We start from the raw sequence: 13,761 nt of genomic DNA on the forward strand, positions 1-13,761 counted from the left end.
GCTCTTCCCAAGGGAAAATTATACCATTCCTGACCCTCAAAATCCCCAAGACAAAATTACTAGTATTTTGGTCTTTACTTTAGAACCAGGGCCTATTGTATCGGCTTTGAACTTTGAATCTAATATTGATATTGTCTTACTTCATCTAACCCTTCTATTGTAACATTCAGATCCCGGTACCAACAGCAAATGCCAGAGATGTGCCACTCCTTTCCATCCACACAGAACATGACTAGGGAGTCTCCAGCTAACTACCAACGCCAGATGTCTGAGCCATGTCTCCAGTATCCACAGCAAAGCTTTAAACAGGAGTACCATGATCCCATGTATGACCAGGCGAACCATGTTGGAACAAGCAGGACTCAACGATACCCATCCAATGTGATAATAAAGCAGGAGCAAACAGACTATGCATATGATTCAGGTAACACATATTTTCATCCATAAAGAGGATTAGTTCTGGTAGAACAACTCTCGTGTGTAGTATGTCTTGTTAGTAAATTTTCCAAACCTTTCCTATGCTTTAGACCATTGGTCCCCAATTAGTGGCTCACAACTCCTTGCCTTCTGGGCATACAGTTGAGCATCTTGAGTTTTGACCATATGTACTGACAATTGACATTATTCCAAACATGTCCTAACCACCAAACAGTGCTAATTCGAATGGCATATTACTAGTTTTAAATGTCACATTGAGATATTTATCAGCAAACACTTGCAATTTCACAGTATCTTCTTTCTTCACATTTAGGCTAGGGCTGCATGGGAACTTTGGGCATAACGTATGTTATGCGGCTGAAGCTCACAAAATGGTCCTATTGCATTCTAATGTAAGTGATTGTGGTTGCATTGTAAGTCACGAGCTGCTACAACCCAACAGTTGCATCCATAATCCATCAGTTATGGATATTTTATGATCGTCTGGTCATGGCAGGTTGCAACATGACTGCATTCAATTGTAGCAGGGCCATAGTGTGATCCTCAGCCAAAGTCTCCGTGTATCCCTAACCTAAACATTTTTCTTAATTTGTGAGTTGCATGTGCTCCCAACCATCACTGAAAGTTGAATGTGGCTCATATAGTGCAAAAGGTTGAGGACCTTTGCTTTAGACAAATCTTCTACATCTTAATTGGAATGACACCTTTCCCAACCCTCTATGCCCTAGAGTCCACTTCAAAGACCAACTTCCTCTGTGGTGGACTCGATGGGAGCAACTATCCCCTTGTCTACAATCCACTTGAATGGGCACCATGTATGTGTCCTGCAGGAAATTAGATTCGGGGGGTCGGGGGCAGCGAGGGGGAGCTGGGAGGTGAGTGAGAGAGATCCCCCCCCCCCCCCAATCTTCACGGTCGAGCCAGCAGGTACTCGAAAAAGGCAATGCTCTCTCAAGTATATCGCCCTACCGAGTATGCTCGCTCATCTCCATTGCAGAGGATGGTTTCACACACTGATGAGTTTGGCAAAAAGTTGCAGCATTTTTGGTTGCCTGGGGTTTTCTTTTTTGTTTGTTTTTTTTTGTTTGTTTTCAGTTGCCCAAGCCAGAAGTGGATACCCAGGTAGAATAAGTTTTTCCTTTATATTTCCTGTATATTTTGAATCCACTTCTGGCTTTGGTTCAAATATCTGCATTTAAAACTGCCACAAGAACTGCATCTTAAAAAAGAAAAAAAAAACGTATGTCATACACAGTAGATGGCTGTTGGCCAAATTCTTATTCGGCTGATGGCTATCTTGTCCAATCTCCCTATACTCAAGCACACTCGGCTCAGCTAAGTGTGCACATGCTTTGATTGTAGAGTGGGGAAGAAGGCTGTCAGAGTCCTCAGGCAGCGGCTTATCTCCCCAAGACTAAAACAATCGGGAAGTTGAACTCAAACTGTCCAATCATTGTCTTCTCTGATATCTGCTGTCAGGGAAGAGTGAAGAAGCCCACATGTATATTAAATGATCGGCTGGACTACACTGATGTATGTCTACTGTATATGGCGACCCTTAGAATAATGTTGGCCAAGGCTCATCAATGTAGGTTCGACTTCTCTAAGAAGGGGTTTTGTATTTGGGACAATGTCTTGAAGTCAAGTCTTGCAATCTATTGTCCTATTACCTGGCCTGGGATTATTTTGTGTGGTTTCTTCCAGACCTTATATGCATCTATGGAGGAATGTTATTTCTCAACATAGAGTTGCAATGTCCATGGTCATTTTTGTCATTGATCTAGTCAACCCAGTTGATTTGAAATCATTCGTCAAATGAATTATGGAGATACTTGTAGGGTCAACTCTCGACTTCATGCAAGTAGCTATGTCAAAGTGTAAACTTGCTACCTAATGGGTTAAATTAAAGATTTCTTAGATGGGTGACAATTCTATAAGCTGAAAGGTTGAAGTCCAAAGGTTCACTGTATGGATGGAGGAGGTAAAGGCACTTACTGCTTTAAATACTTGCCTGTCCTTGTATTCCTGTTGCCTTCATGCAGTCTGTCTGCGTTACTAATGAGCTAATGTCTGTCTGGTCCATACAACGCCGCGCCGCCACATACGTTGGAATGTAAATAACGGCTTGTTTCAGGCACCTATATGAATTGAGTAAAGTGTGTTATAAAAACTCCCGAGAATGACTGGCCGTGAAATGACACAGCTAGACCTGTCAGAAGCCTGGTTTGTGTTAGAAATGGAGTTTTAATTTCCTCCGGTTTCCTCGGCTCTTGGAAAGCTATAATGTATAAATGAATAAATGGTTTTGTCTGCAGGGTGATACGTTTACCTGCTTTCGTCTCTAATCTGGTTTTGCTCTGTGCAGTTGGGTGTCAATTCTGATTTCTACATTGTGCGTATCAGATGGAAAGTATATTTTATATTATATTTACCTTTTTATATGTAGTGACATAAAAGTATGAATATATAACGGTATATGTTCACATTCACACAATGACTTATCTGTTTGGAAGGGTTTTCCAAGATTTCAGTTGCATTAAAATGATCTGAACCTGACTAAAACCCTTACCAATATATGGTGCATACAATTCAGCCATAGTCTTCCTCCGATGGACACTGTATGTTTACAATTTGGCCATGGTGATGGTATGGCTCTTGCTCACGGGACATCACTTCATCCAATAACGAACTACACTTGAGCCACTGGCCTATATGTGATGTCAATGTGGTGGAAGTTTTTATACAAGTATATTGGTTGGTGCTTTCTTTTTGGATTCCCCAGAAGTTCTCACCATGGTGTTAATAAAATCTAAGCCCCGGACAACTCCTTTCACAAGTACGGTAGACCGTTGACCTTTATGATGTAGGATCAAAGATGTTCAAATGGAAATACAATGGCAAGCACAATCTACTGCCATAGACTGAAATATAAAGGTCTGATGAATGATTTTGCCATTGTTAATGATAGTTTTTAGCTCCACAGATGGCAATTATCAGATCAGACTTGTGGAGATCATCCTCCCCCACAATCAGGACAGTTGCCATACACTTTAGATAGCTGTCGAACAAATGCTCATTCAACCAACAATTGTTCCTCTCAAGCCCTTCATACATGCGTACACTTGTCTGAGCATGTGTAGATGTTCTCAATGGTGAGAAGTCAATAAGAGTCTCCAATCCAGACCCCTCAGGTTTGTTTTCAAGGCTACAACCAATCGGGCATGTTAAAATACAACATGGATTTCAATATGCCCAACCCTTCTTTTCTTCATCTTTAAGAGGAGAAACGGGACACTACCATATACTTTATGGTTGACTAATCCCTTCACATTCACCTAATGTGTTTGACCAACTTAAAGGGATTGTCTGGGTGCAAGACCATTTTTTTAAGCAATTAAACAGGAGTACTTGGCTGTCCTCTCCCTTGCCGATCCATCATTGCAACCATGCGGTCCTCCCCAATCTTAGTTTAAGGAAGGCTACCACCAGACCACTACAGCCAGTCAGAGTCACGTGCGGTTCTCCTGGCATCACCGCTCAAGTGTTGAAAGCCATAATGCCAGGAGAACAGCACCTAGCCATTCCTAAACAAAGACTGTGAGGACCATGAGGCTGGATTGCCGCGAAGAGGGCAGATAAGTACCACTACTTTTATTGTTATAACAGATTTGGATGCATCTTTAAAAAATTGTCTCCCATCCGGACAACCCTTTAGCTCAACAGGACAAACCATTCTTTTGCTGGTAGAGATAAGAGTGACGGTTATTGGCCAGAAGGGTTGAGTGAGATTCTTCGGGCACCCTACTGAAGTCTATAGACTCTTATGACTAGAATCCAATGTCTTTGTCATTCTGAAATCTATTTCATCGGGACTTCAATTTGTTCTCCGGCTTTGTAGTGCTATCCTACTTGCTTGTGGTCGGGTTGCAAAAATGAAGACCTCGCATGTGAGAGAACTTTCATTACAGAAGAGCAAAACGATTGTATAGTACAAGTAGAGTTAGGAGAAGAGGATAAAGTTTGTGGTAAACCATCATGTGGCGGGAGGACTTCTATAGTTTTCCATTCTGACCTTTCCTTACTGTAGGAAGTGACTCTACATGCTCATGTCTGTGTAGTAGTAGACGGCTCTGTCCATGAGTTTACATCTTGGGTTATATGTACACGCTTATCAAGAGTGAGTTAGGAGAAATTTGGCCAAAGTTCGAAAAAATAACTCTGCAGCCAAGTCGGTTCTTGCCTTTTGCGGCTGCACTTTCTTTACTGTCTCCTGACCTTGCATTTTCAAGCTACAAATTTTCTGCATCCTCTAACAGGATTGCATTACGACCTTGAATTGTAGCTCGCTCCCTCCCACCTGCCTGCGAGTCACTAACACTCATACATGGGCTCCTCACTCTCTGAATGGAGTCTAAGGAATTTCATTCACAAAATGGAGGACGAGAGAAAGACAAGAAGTCCCCGTAGGGCTGTTCTGGTGCCGGCTTACAAAACTCGGCTGCTTTTTCATAGGCAGCTGACATCATACCAGAAATATGGGCTGTCTTGCGGTAACACTATCTGTTACTGTATTTTTGCCCAAGGCTATTAAGGCGCTGGGGAAAAAAAACATCCCTGTTATAGAGGTTACAAATACTCGACTGACACAAGCAAACTGCAGTCTACATTTAAAGGGGAAGACACAGAAATAAGAAGACTGCTTGGAATTTAGAAAAAAAATACAAGACTTATTAAACTCTCGCATTTGGAAGTCTTAAGCCAGGAGAGTAATCTACAGACGGTGCAACGTTTTATCAATAATTTCACTTCTAGCTTTAGAACTTGAGTCATGCTTGACAAATCTATTATGATTGTGGTCAGACCAAGATCTGGAGCTTTTAAGAAGCTAATAATGGCCAATTTCAGGCTGCAGTTGGAATTGAAATGCATCTTGTACCTACAAACATTTTGTGTTTCGTGGCAACCAAATATTGGATGATTGTGCCAAGTTACAATGGGCAACTGAAATCTAAGGACTCGTTCACATCACTGTTAGGATTTCCATTTCAGGAGTCGGAAATAAATGGTAGCCCTCACTGACTTTAATGGGTTCCATCCAGCTACAGTCATGCTGTATAGCACTTTCCCGGACAACATAGTGCAGCATGCTGCACTTCTATCTTATCATACTGGATTTTTAATGGAGATTTGCAATGGCGGGTCTGAATGAAGCCTCCAACATAGATGCGAATAAGCTCGGACCGCGGGCAGATTGTTGGTATCCAGAGGTGTGGTGCCAGTATAAGTAAAATGGTCACATTTGTTGGTTGTTCGTGAAGCCCAGTATTAAGAGTGTACCATGACTGGATAGACCAAGGACAGACATCCAACAGAAGATCACACAGTGATGGGCCATGTGTGAATGATCCTAGATGCGAGGGTCATGTGGCACGTCTGGTATCTCGGCAACAATGTGCCACAGTGGACCAACTGACCCAGCAGTACAATAGTGGGGGAAGAAGTTAGTCAAATCTCCACAATGACCATGCATTATACCTCAACTGGGGTTCAGTAGCTGAAGACTAACAATGGTGCTTCTGATGACCTCAGGTCATCATCAACAACGCCTCGCATGAGCCCAGGATGGGTGTCAATGGCCCTTGGACACATGGCAGATGGTCCTCAGGAGTGATGAGTCCTGTTTCCTGCTAAACCATACGTATAATTGGGTCCACATCTGGTGTCAACAGCATGAAACTGTATCCCATGGGTGCACCATTGGCATTCAGCAAGCCTGTGATGGCTGTGTTACGGTCTGAGGAGCATTTTACTGGCCTAGGACCATTGGTCATTTATACCACGATCCTTGAATGTTGAACACTACAGATAAGTTGAATGTTTGCACCCATATCGTCAAGAAGCCTTCATCAATCACACTGCTATCTTTCGACAGTATATCTCTCGAGCTCAGATCTTTAGGGAGTGGTTGTAGGAACCCGACAATGATTCTTTATACATACTGCCTCGGCCCCCCCACAGATTGTAACCCCATTGAACATGGTTGGGATATGCTGGAAAAGGGTGTGAGATCTGCTCCCACTTATCTGAAAATGCAACAACTCACGGAGCTTCTGCAGTGAGCATGGGGCAATGTTGGTCACCTAGTGGAATCTGTTCACTATTGTCTAAAAAAGTGGACCTACTTGTTGTTGAATAGGTATTGCTAATGTATTGATTGCTCAGTGTACTTTGGAATGGTGGCGTTTCCCAAGTGGTGCAAATAGTTGATGGGTGGATTAGTAGAGATGAGCGAACTTACTCTTTTTGGGCGATTTCGCAATCGAGCATCGCTTTTTTTTTTCGAGTAACTGACTACTCGGGCGAAAAGATTTGGGGGGGTGACGTGGTGAAGCAGGGGGTAGCAGTGGGGAACAGGGGGGTGCTCCCCCCCCCACTCCCCACTGCAACCCCCGGCGCCCCCGAATCTTTTTGCCCGAGTAGTCAGTTACTCGAAAAAAAGCGGTGCTCTATTGCGAAATCGCCCTAAACGAGTAAGTTCGCTCATCTCTAGTGATTAGCTAACTAATATCTCGAGGTCTACTTCTCTCTGCAGAGAATTCCAGTGTAGCTTTTTCCCCTTCTTGAAGATGTCCATGTTGCATGGAGTCTGGTGGAATTTTTCTATAGATATCTACAACACGTGAACTGATTGTTGGTAGATGTCTACAAAGAGCAGTAAGAACTGCTGGTAACAAATGAATGTCAAAAGGTTCCCATAGTTACACAAAACCCGACCACGCTACCGGTGATCTAAAAAATATGAGGGCCACGACTCTTTCCCGACACAGCAGATGTTAGAGGGATCAACTGCATTGGATTTGAAGATGCCCAATTCTTTGTTCCCATGGGAGAAAAGCCGCTTTCAGAGGGGTCTTGCAGTGGATTATTTCCCCTCTTCCCACTGAAAGAGACGCTTATATGGCTATAGTTTGCATGTTTATGGGGGAGTAAGGAGAGAGAGATTGTTTGTTCAACCATTGTCATAGGGTCATCTTAAAGGGTTTTTTCTGGGCCGGTTTAACTATAATAATTTTTATTTGTATAGCGCCAACTTATTCCGCAGCGCTTAACTACACAAAATGCAACAAAGCAAGGTAGATTAGTCCTTTTTTCAATAAACTTATAGTACCTGCTCTGCACTGACCTGCTTCCTAGACTAACCCTCATGTAATCCGTCTCTCGTGTATTGTCCGGCTCTTCCACCAACGTCTTGTCTGTTGCCATGATCTTTCAGTCCTGTCTTGGCTTCTCGCTTCCTGCTTGAATCTTCATTAGATAGACTGGAAGACAAGACCGGAAACTGCCATCTCTACAGAGCATGTGCAGTCCCATCATCTGAACTTTCAACTGCACATGCTCCACTTAGAAGTGCCAAAACTGGAGGTCAAGTTTGTTAATCTTTGTGGGAGCTTCAGGATGGTGATAGACTCCGAAAGGAGCCAGCCAGCAAAAATTGCAGGATATATAGTGATGAATTGGCCATTTTTAAAAATTGATTGCAGCCTTGAAAAGCACCTTCAAAACTGTTCAGACCATAACTGTAGAACAACCGCTTCCTCTCCTGACCCCAAAGTAAACACGCATGCTTGGTTCAACCTATCTAATGGAATATGGCTAGCTTATGGCTAATTCTTGGTGTGGAGCACTCCCTTTTGCATTACGATTTTTGACCACTACCATCAGGCGTCCATATGTAGAAGACTCTGGCACAAAGCTCTTGTACAGTGATGTAACTTTATTTAATATTTTCGGCTTAGGTGAGGAACCGCTGTATTATTTTATTTGCTTTTATTTATTGTATGTAAAACGTCCAAACATCTGGGGTCTGGGATAATATAAACTCGGAAGGTATCAGAAACGGAAGCGCCATTAGGAATTTCAGATGTGTTTATAATACATTTCTCCATTGATTTGGTCTAATGTAAACTGACAGCACATCTGGCTAATTAACTTGTTTGCTATGTGTATTATTTCGCACCAGAATTTTCATCCAACGTAAGAACATTTGTAGGTTACATCTTACTTTTTTTTTTCCTTTTTGATCAACTTTATTTTTTTCCCATTTCTTCTTGACAGATGTGCCTGGATGTCAGTCCGTGTACAGGAACGTGGAAGGCTACCCAAACTTGGATGGTAATTATGACATACTATTTTTGTGTGTTTTTATATAGTTGGGCTTTTTTGGAAAGTAGGGATGCCGCAGTTATAAAATATATGTTCTGCCTGTAGAGTAGAGATGTCCAATCACATAATTGTTATTACTGACAGTTCAGGGTCTTAACCCATTAAAATCAAGACACTTTATGTACCAAGTTCCATGAAATAAGCTAGTTGAGCTTCTTTGGAACTTAATGTTATGAAGATCATAACTAGGATAGGAGTGGTGGTTGTCCACTTAAATGGTTAGGGATAGGGGAGAAATGCCAGATCTGTAGGTGGACACCCCGTCTACCTCCCAATCATGACAAAGCCAAGAATCCCAGAAACATCAATGGAATGCATGCTTAGCAGTTCCTCCATTTGTGCATTTGTGGCTCCAAGCATTTGGACTCCCACAGATCAGACATTTAATCTCTATTCTATGGATAAGGGGATAAGCTTAAATCTTATATTATAACCTCTCATATAACCTCTTTTTCCCTCTTCTTTACTACTTAAGCTATACTTTTGCTGTCCCATCACCAGAAAATAAATGTCTGACTTGATAGAATTTAAAGGAGTTGTCTGAACTTTTACTATTGATGAATTCTCCTCGAGCAAGGTTATCAGTAGTTGATTGGCAGGTGTGCGCCGCTCAAGTTTCCCGCTGATCAGCTGACTCCCAGCACCATTGTCAATGTGGGTAGAGCTGGAAGCACATAACGCTGTTGGTATTGCCGCAGCCCGGTTTGATAGTACTGGCAGTGCTCCAATGGAATTCAATGGGAGCTATGCCTGCCACACCAAACTGGACTGCTGCAGTACGGACCGCGCTATCTGATTCCAGCAGTGGCGGCAATCAGCTGATCGGTAGGGATCCCGAAGGGTAGACTCCCGCTAATCAACTATTAATGACCTATTCTTAGGATAAGTCATCAATCGTAAAAGTCCTTCAACCCTTTTAATTGTTTATTATCGGCCTATAACACCTTAAACTTTTTCTCTGTAGGTTATGGCTATGAAAAGTCCATGAGAAGTTACTCTGATGATGCTTGTGTTGTGCCAGAAAAATTTGAAGGTTGGTATGTCCCTTGATATTTGGGTTGTATAAATGTTTACATATCACATGTAGTTCTCTCTTTGGTAGATGTGATTAAAAGGAAAGTAAATTCAAGCCCCTTCCCCATGATTTACTTACAAATGGTCCATTGGTTGCCAATCTTGCCTAGTCTGCTTATTTGTTCTCCGTGCCAGATGACCAAATGTCTGTAAACAATGTGGTAGACAGAGTTGCTCTCCATGTCTCCATCATATGTGGTCAACAGGCCAACGATAGTGGGACCCATGAAAGTTCTGTAATGTTCTTATTTTCTTGGAGGATTTATTAAACCTGTGTTAAGGGAGTGCATCTTAGGAAAGAGGACATGTAATTTGAGTCAAAAGGAAATTTGCAAAATTGTAAAAAAAAAAAATAAAAACTGTGGATGTTTTTGCGCGACTATGTAATATTGTTTCTCCAATGTTGATGATGTGTGTTACCTGATCTTTGTTGGGCTTACAGCTGGTGATATCAAACAGGAAGTTGGAACTTATAGAGATGGACCTCCATACCAAAGACGTGGATCCTTACAGCTATGGCAGTTCCTTGTGGCTCTGCTGGATGATCCCTCCAATTCCCACTTCATTGCCTGGACAGGTAGAGGCATGGAGTTCAAGCTGATAGAACCAGAAGAGGTAAGATTACAGGCTTTCCATTCTGTTATTTTGTTAAATGTAGTTCAGCCCCCATAATTATGTATAGATCACAGAATTTTTCATGTATATATCACAGAATAAAAAATTCTACAAACAGAAAATTAAAAATGTAATATGCTTCTCTATCTGGTTTTAATATATTTTTTTGCTAATCTAGTCCTTTTAAAAAGAATGGTGCAGAAGTAAAGCTGATTTCTTCATACATAAATTGACATACAACAGTCAGAATGAGATGAAAAGATAGAACTCTTCAAGTTTTTATTGCACCTCACAGATGTTAGCTGCGGGTGCTGTTAGTGACACTAGACAACCTAAAACAACCCATCTCCATTACAGTGGAATTGATAAGAGGATATGCTTGGAAGCATCTGGGCAGAACTGGACTAGTGACTTGATATCTGCCGTGTCACCAACTACAGCCACATCTGTAAGGTGCAATACAAACTTGAAGAGTTCTTCTGTCTTTTCACGTCATTCTGGCTGTTGAATGTCAAGTCAATGTATGAAGAAATCCGCCTAACTTTTGCAACATTCTTTTTTCGATCACCCTGCATTTTGGGTAATGTGCATTTACAAGTAAAAATGAGGACCATCATGGTAGACGCAAATATTCCCGACCAGGTTACCATCGTTTTTTTGCTTCTATAAGTTGTGATAACGTTGAGAAGTCAAATCGTCCTCAACCTTTAACTAAATGCTTTCTTTAAGACAGTGTTTTTTGATCTCCACCCTTAAGCTTGTCCATGCAACTAGATTAGTTCTCTTCTGAATGTCACAGCTGGGTGAACCTAAGTGGTATCCGTAAAGGCAAGCTGTATTTATTGCCTATAGGCATAATAGACCTTTTTAGAGTATGAAAAAAGGGAGGAAAAAGATTGTTGTTAAGTTAACCTATTTCTTGCTCTTCAGACTTTTGAGAGACTGTTTTGACGCTTGTGACCTATTTTTGCAGGTTGCCAGACTCTGGGGCATGCAGAAAAACCGGCCAGCCATGAACTATGACAAGCTCAGCCGGTCATTGCGCTATTACTATGAGAAGGGAATTATGCAAAAAGTAAGTAGGTCCAAGAGGTCAAGATACCGTTACTAAATGTGCTGTCTGATGTCACATCTTAACCTGCTCGATATCGGATTCTCAAAATTGAGTGCCGTTGAGTAGTAGTGTCCACACAAACCCATTCAAGTCTTAGGCCAGGTGCACAGTAGCCATAACTGCAAATTGCACCCAACAGTACTTGCACATCAGTTTGTGTGCTGTCTGATATACACGGACACGGCACATTCACATGCATCGGCATGTCCTATTGGTCTGTGAAATGGACCGGAATATGACATGCCATGGGTTTTCTTGCACAGACCATTGGTTCTTGCAAAAAAAAAAACCATCAATGTCAATAGCCTCTTAAGCTATAATTGAGCAGTATGTCTGGGGCTGCCGTCTGTGCAAGCTCTAAAAGCCCTCTTATAATCTAACTGGGGCAGATTGATGAGACCTTAGGAGGACAGTCGGAGCCACAGAAGGGTGGGCATACTACTCCTTCCTGTCAGGCTGACTAGCACTAAAGATACTTTTGCACGGGATGACTGTCAAGCGCTTGAGCACCCAACAGGCCTCCCATTGACTATTGCTCCTGTGTTTTCACACAGGAGTAATAGTCACTTATTGAATGGAAGCAGAGTACACTTGAGAGCTCTTCCGGCCACCTGCCTCCATTCACAGTAAACAGGCAGTTATTCATAGATGAATGACTGCCTGTTTCCCCAAGCCGACTGTTGCTTAGTTTTTGGTGAACTGAAAACTAAACCTCTCCAAGAAGTGAGCATTTCTCGCTCTCTTGCCCCATTGGGTAAGGTACTTTTACACAAGCCAATAGTCACTCATAATAGCTCTTTTGAGCAATTTCTTGGACAACTTTCGCCCCATGTAAAAGTACCTTAAGCCTGACGCAAACAAAGAGTGTAGTATTGAGTTCTAACTCCCCACGACTGCGCTCCTCCCATGTACTGGTCTCCACTTCCTTCTGTAGCGACCCATAGATGACATTGGCCACATTAAGAAGATATAACCACTATAGTCTATCTTAGCTGCAGTAGTCACAGGTCCCATTGTCTAGATGTCCTCACCACTGGCACCGAAACTGAAGACCATTGGGGACAGAGGTGGCAATGCATTGGGTGAAGAGACTATGGCTTCTTTTATGTTTGTGCAGCACTTTTTTTTTCTACCCAGATGAGCTTTTTGCCTAAAGAGTCTAGAATATTGTAGATCCAAAAACCGAGACAAAGTCATGTGTTTTTTTGTTTTTGTGTATGAACCTAGACTGACCAACTATGTCATGTCCTATTCCAGGTGGCTGGTGAACGCTATGTCTACAAGTTTGTGTGCGAACCTGAAGCTCTATTCTCCTTGGCTTTCCCTGACAATCAACGTCCTGCCTTGAAATCAGAGTTTGATCGGCAGGTCAGCGAAGAAGATACTGTCCCCTTGTCACACCTGGATGAAGGCGGCATGTACCTTCAAGACGTGGGAACGGTCCCTTCCCAAAACTATAAAGGCAGCTACAATTACTAGACGTGACTGCCGTGTAATCTTGTATATATGGATACATTTTGTTAGGAATCATATGAATGTAGATGCTTTTTTTTTTTGTTTTTTTTTGTTTTTATTGCCATAACCTGGTGTTTAAGCAACATGGACTCTAGCGGGTAGGTGCTGAAGATACCGCTGTTAGTTATTAAAACCCAGGTTATATTTGGGCGTTTGTAACATGGCCTTTTCAAGATACACTCCTTGGCTGTGGTGTATTTAAGCACCCGGTTTTAGATTTCTCTTAATACGGCTAAGCTTATTAATGATTGATTTCAGGAAATGCATGTTCTCCAGCTTCGAGCGTTGAAGACAAAATCCTTTCCTTCAGTCCTTTTTTTTTTTTTATTTTTTACGTGGCATTTTATTTTTTGTTTCATCGGAAAGGATTTTGTTGAGTGGATTTCAGCAAAGACCGCATCAAACCAGTGCAATAATCGTGGGATCTACCAATGCTTCTGTTTTCTGCCTTTTGAAATTAAACAGTTTGAAGGAATCCCGCCTTTCCTTTCTTTGTACGGTTTGTTAAACTTTTCCACATATGAATATTGTACCTGTTCAGTGTTAATAAGTCATCTTCACAGTTTTACCATTTCTTGCAAATTATCTGGTAGTTTTAAGGGCCTCTCTCAACACCATTAACTAAGTTAGGGTGCTCAAAGCTGAGAGAATGGGCAGTCTGGATATGTATGTTTTAAGGCCCTTTTACACGCAACGATTAAGCCATCTTTTGAGCGATAATCGTTGTGTGTAAATGTGTGCCCATCATGCACTTTTCATCCATCACTGAGTTCAGCTCAGCT

At 42.0% G+C, this 13,761-nt stretch overlaps 1 protein-coding gene across 2 annotated transcripts in view; it reads left to right on the forward strand.

Annotated features, from left to right (window-relative positions):
• Positions 1–13,454, forward strand: part of ETV4 (ETS variant transcription factor 4) — a 53,214-nt gene extending 39,760 nt beyond the window's left edge. For both annotated transcript variants that reach the window (XM_066586507.1, XM_066586508.1), the window contains exons 8-13: positions 171–424; positions 8,554–8,610; positions 9,626–9,694; positions 10,178–10,350; positions 11,324–11,425; positions 12,722–13,454. In XM_066586507.1, the coding sequence (XP_066442604.1) occupies positions 171–424; positions 8,554–8,610; positions 9,626–9,694; positions 10,178–10,350; positions 11,324–11,425; positions 12,722–12,943 (877 nt within the window). In that variant the 3' untranslated portion in view covers positions 12,944–13,454. The remainder of the gene's footprint in view (positions 1–170; positions 425–8,553; positions 8,611–9,625; positions 9,695–10,177; positions 10,351–11,323; positions 11,426–12,721) is intronic.
• The last annotated feature ends 307 nt before the right edge of the window (positions 13,455–13,761 follow it).

This window comes from Eleutherodactylus coqui, chromosome 13 (assembly GCF_035609145.1).
Source record: "Eleutherodactylus coqui strain aEleCoq1 chromosome 13, aEleCoq1.hap1, whole genome shotgun sequence".
NCBI lineage: Eukaryota > Metazoa > Chordata > Amphibia > Anura > Eleutherodactylidae > Eleutherodactylus > Eleutherodactylus coqui.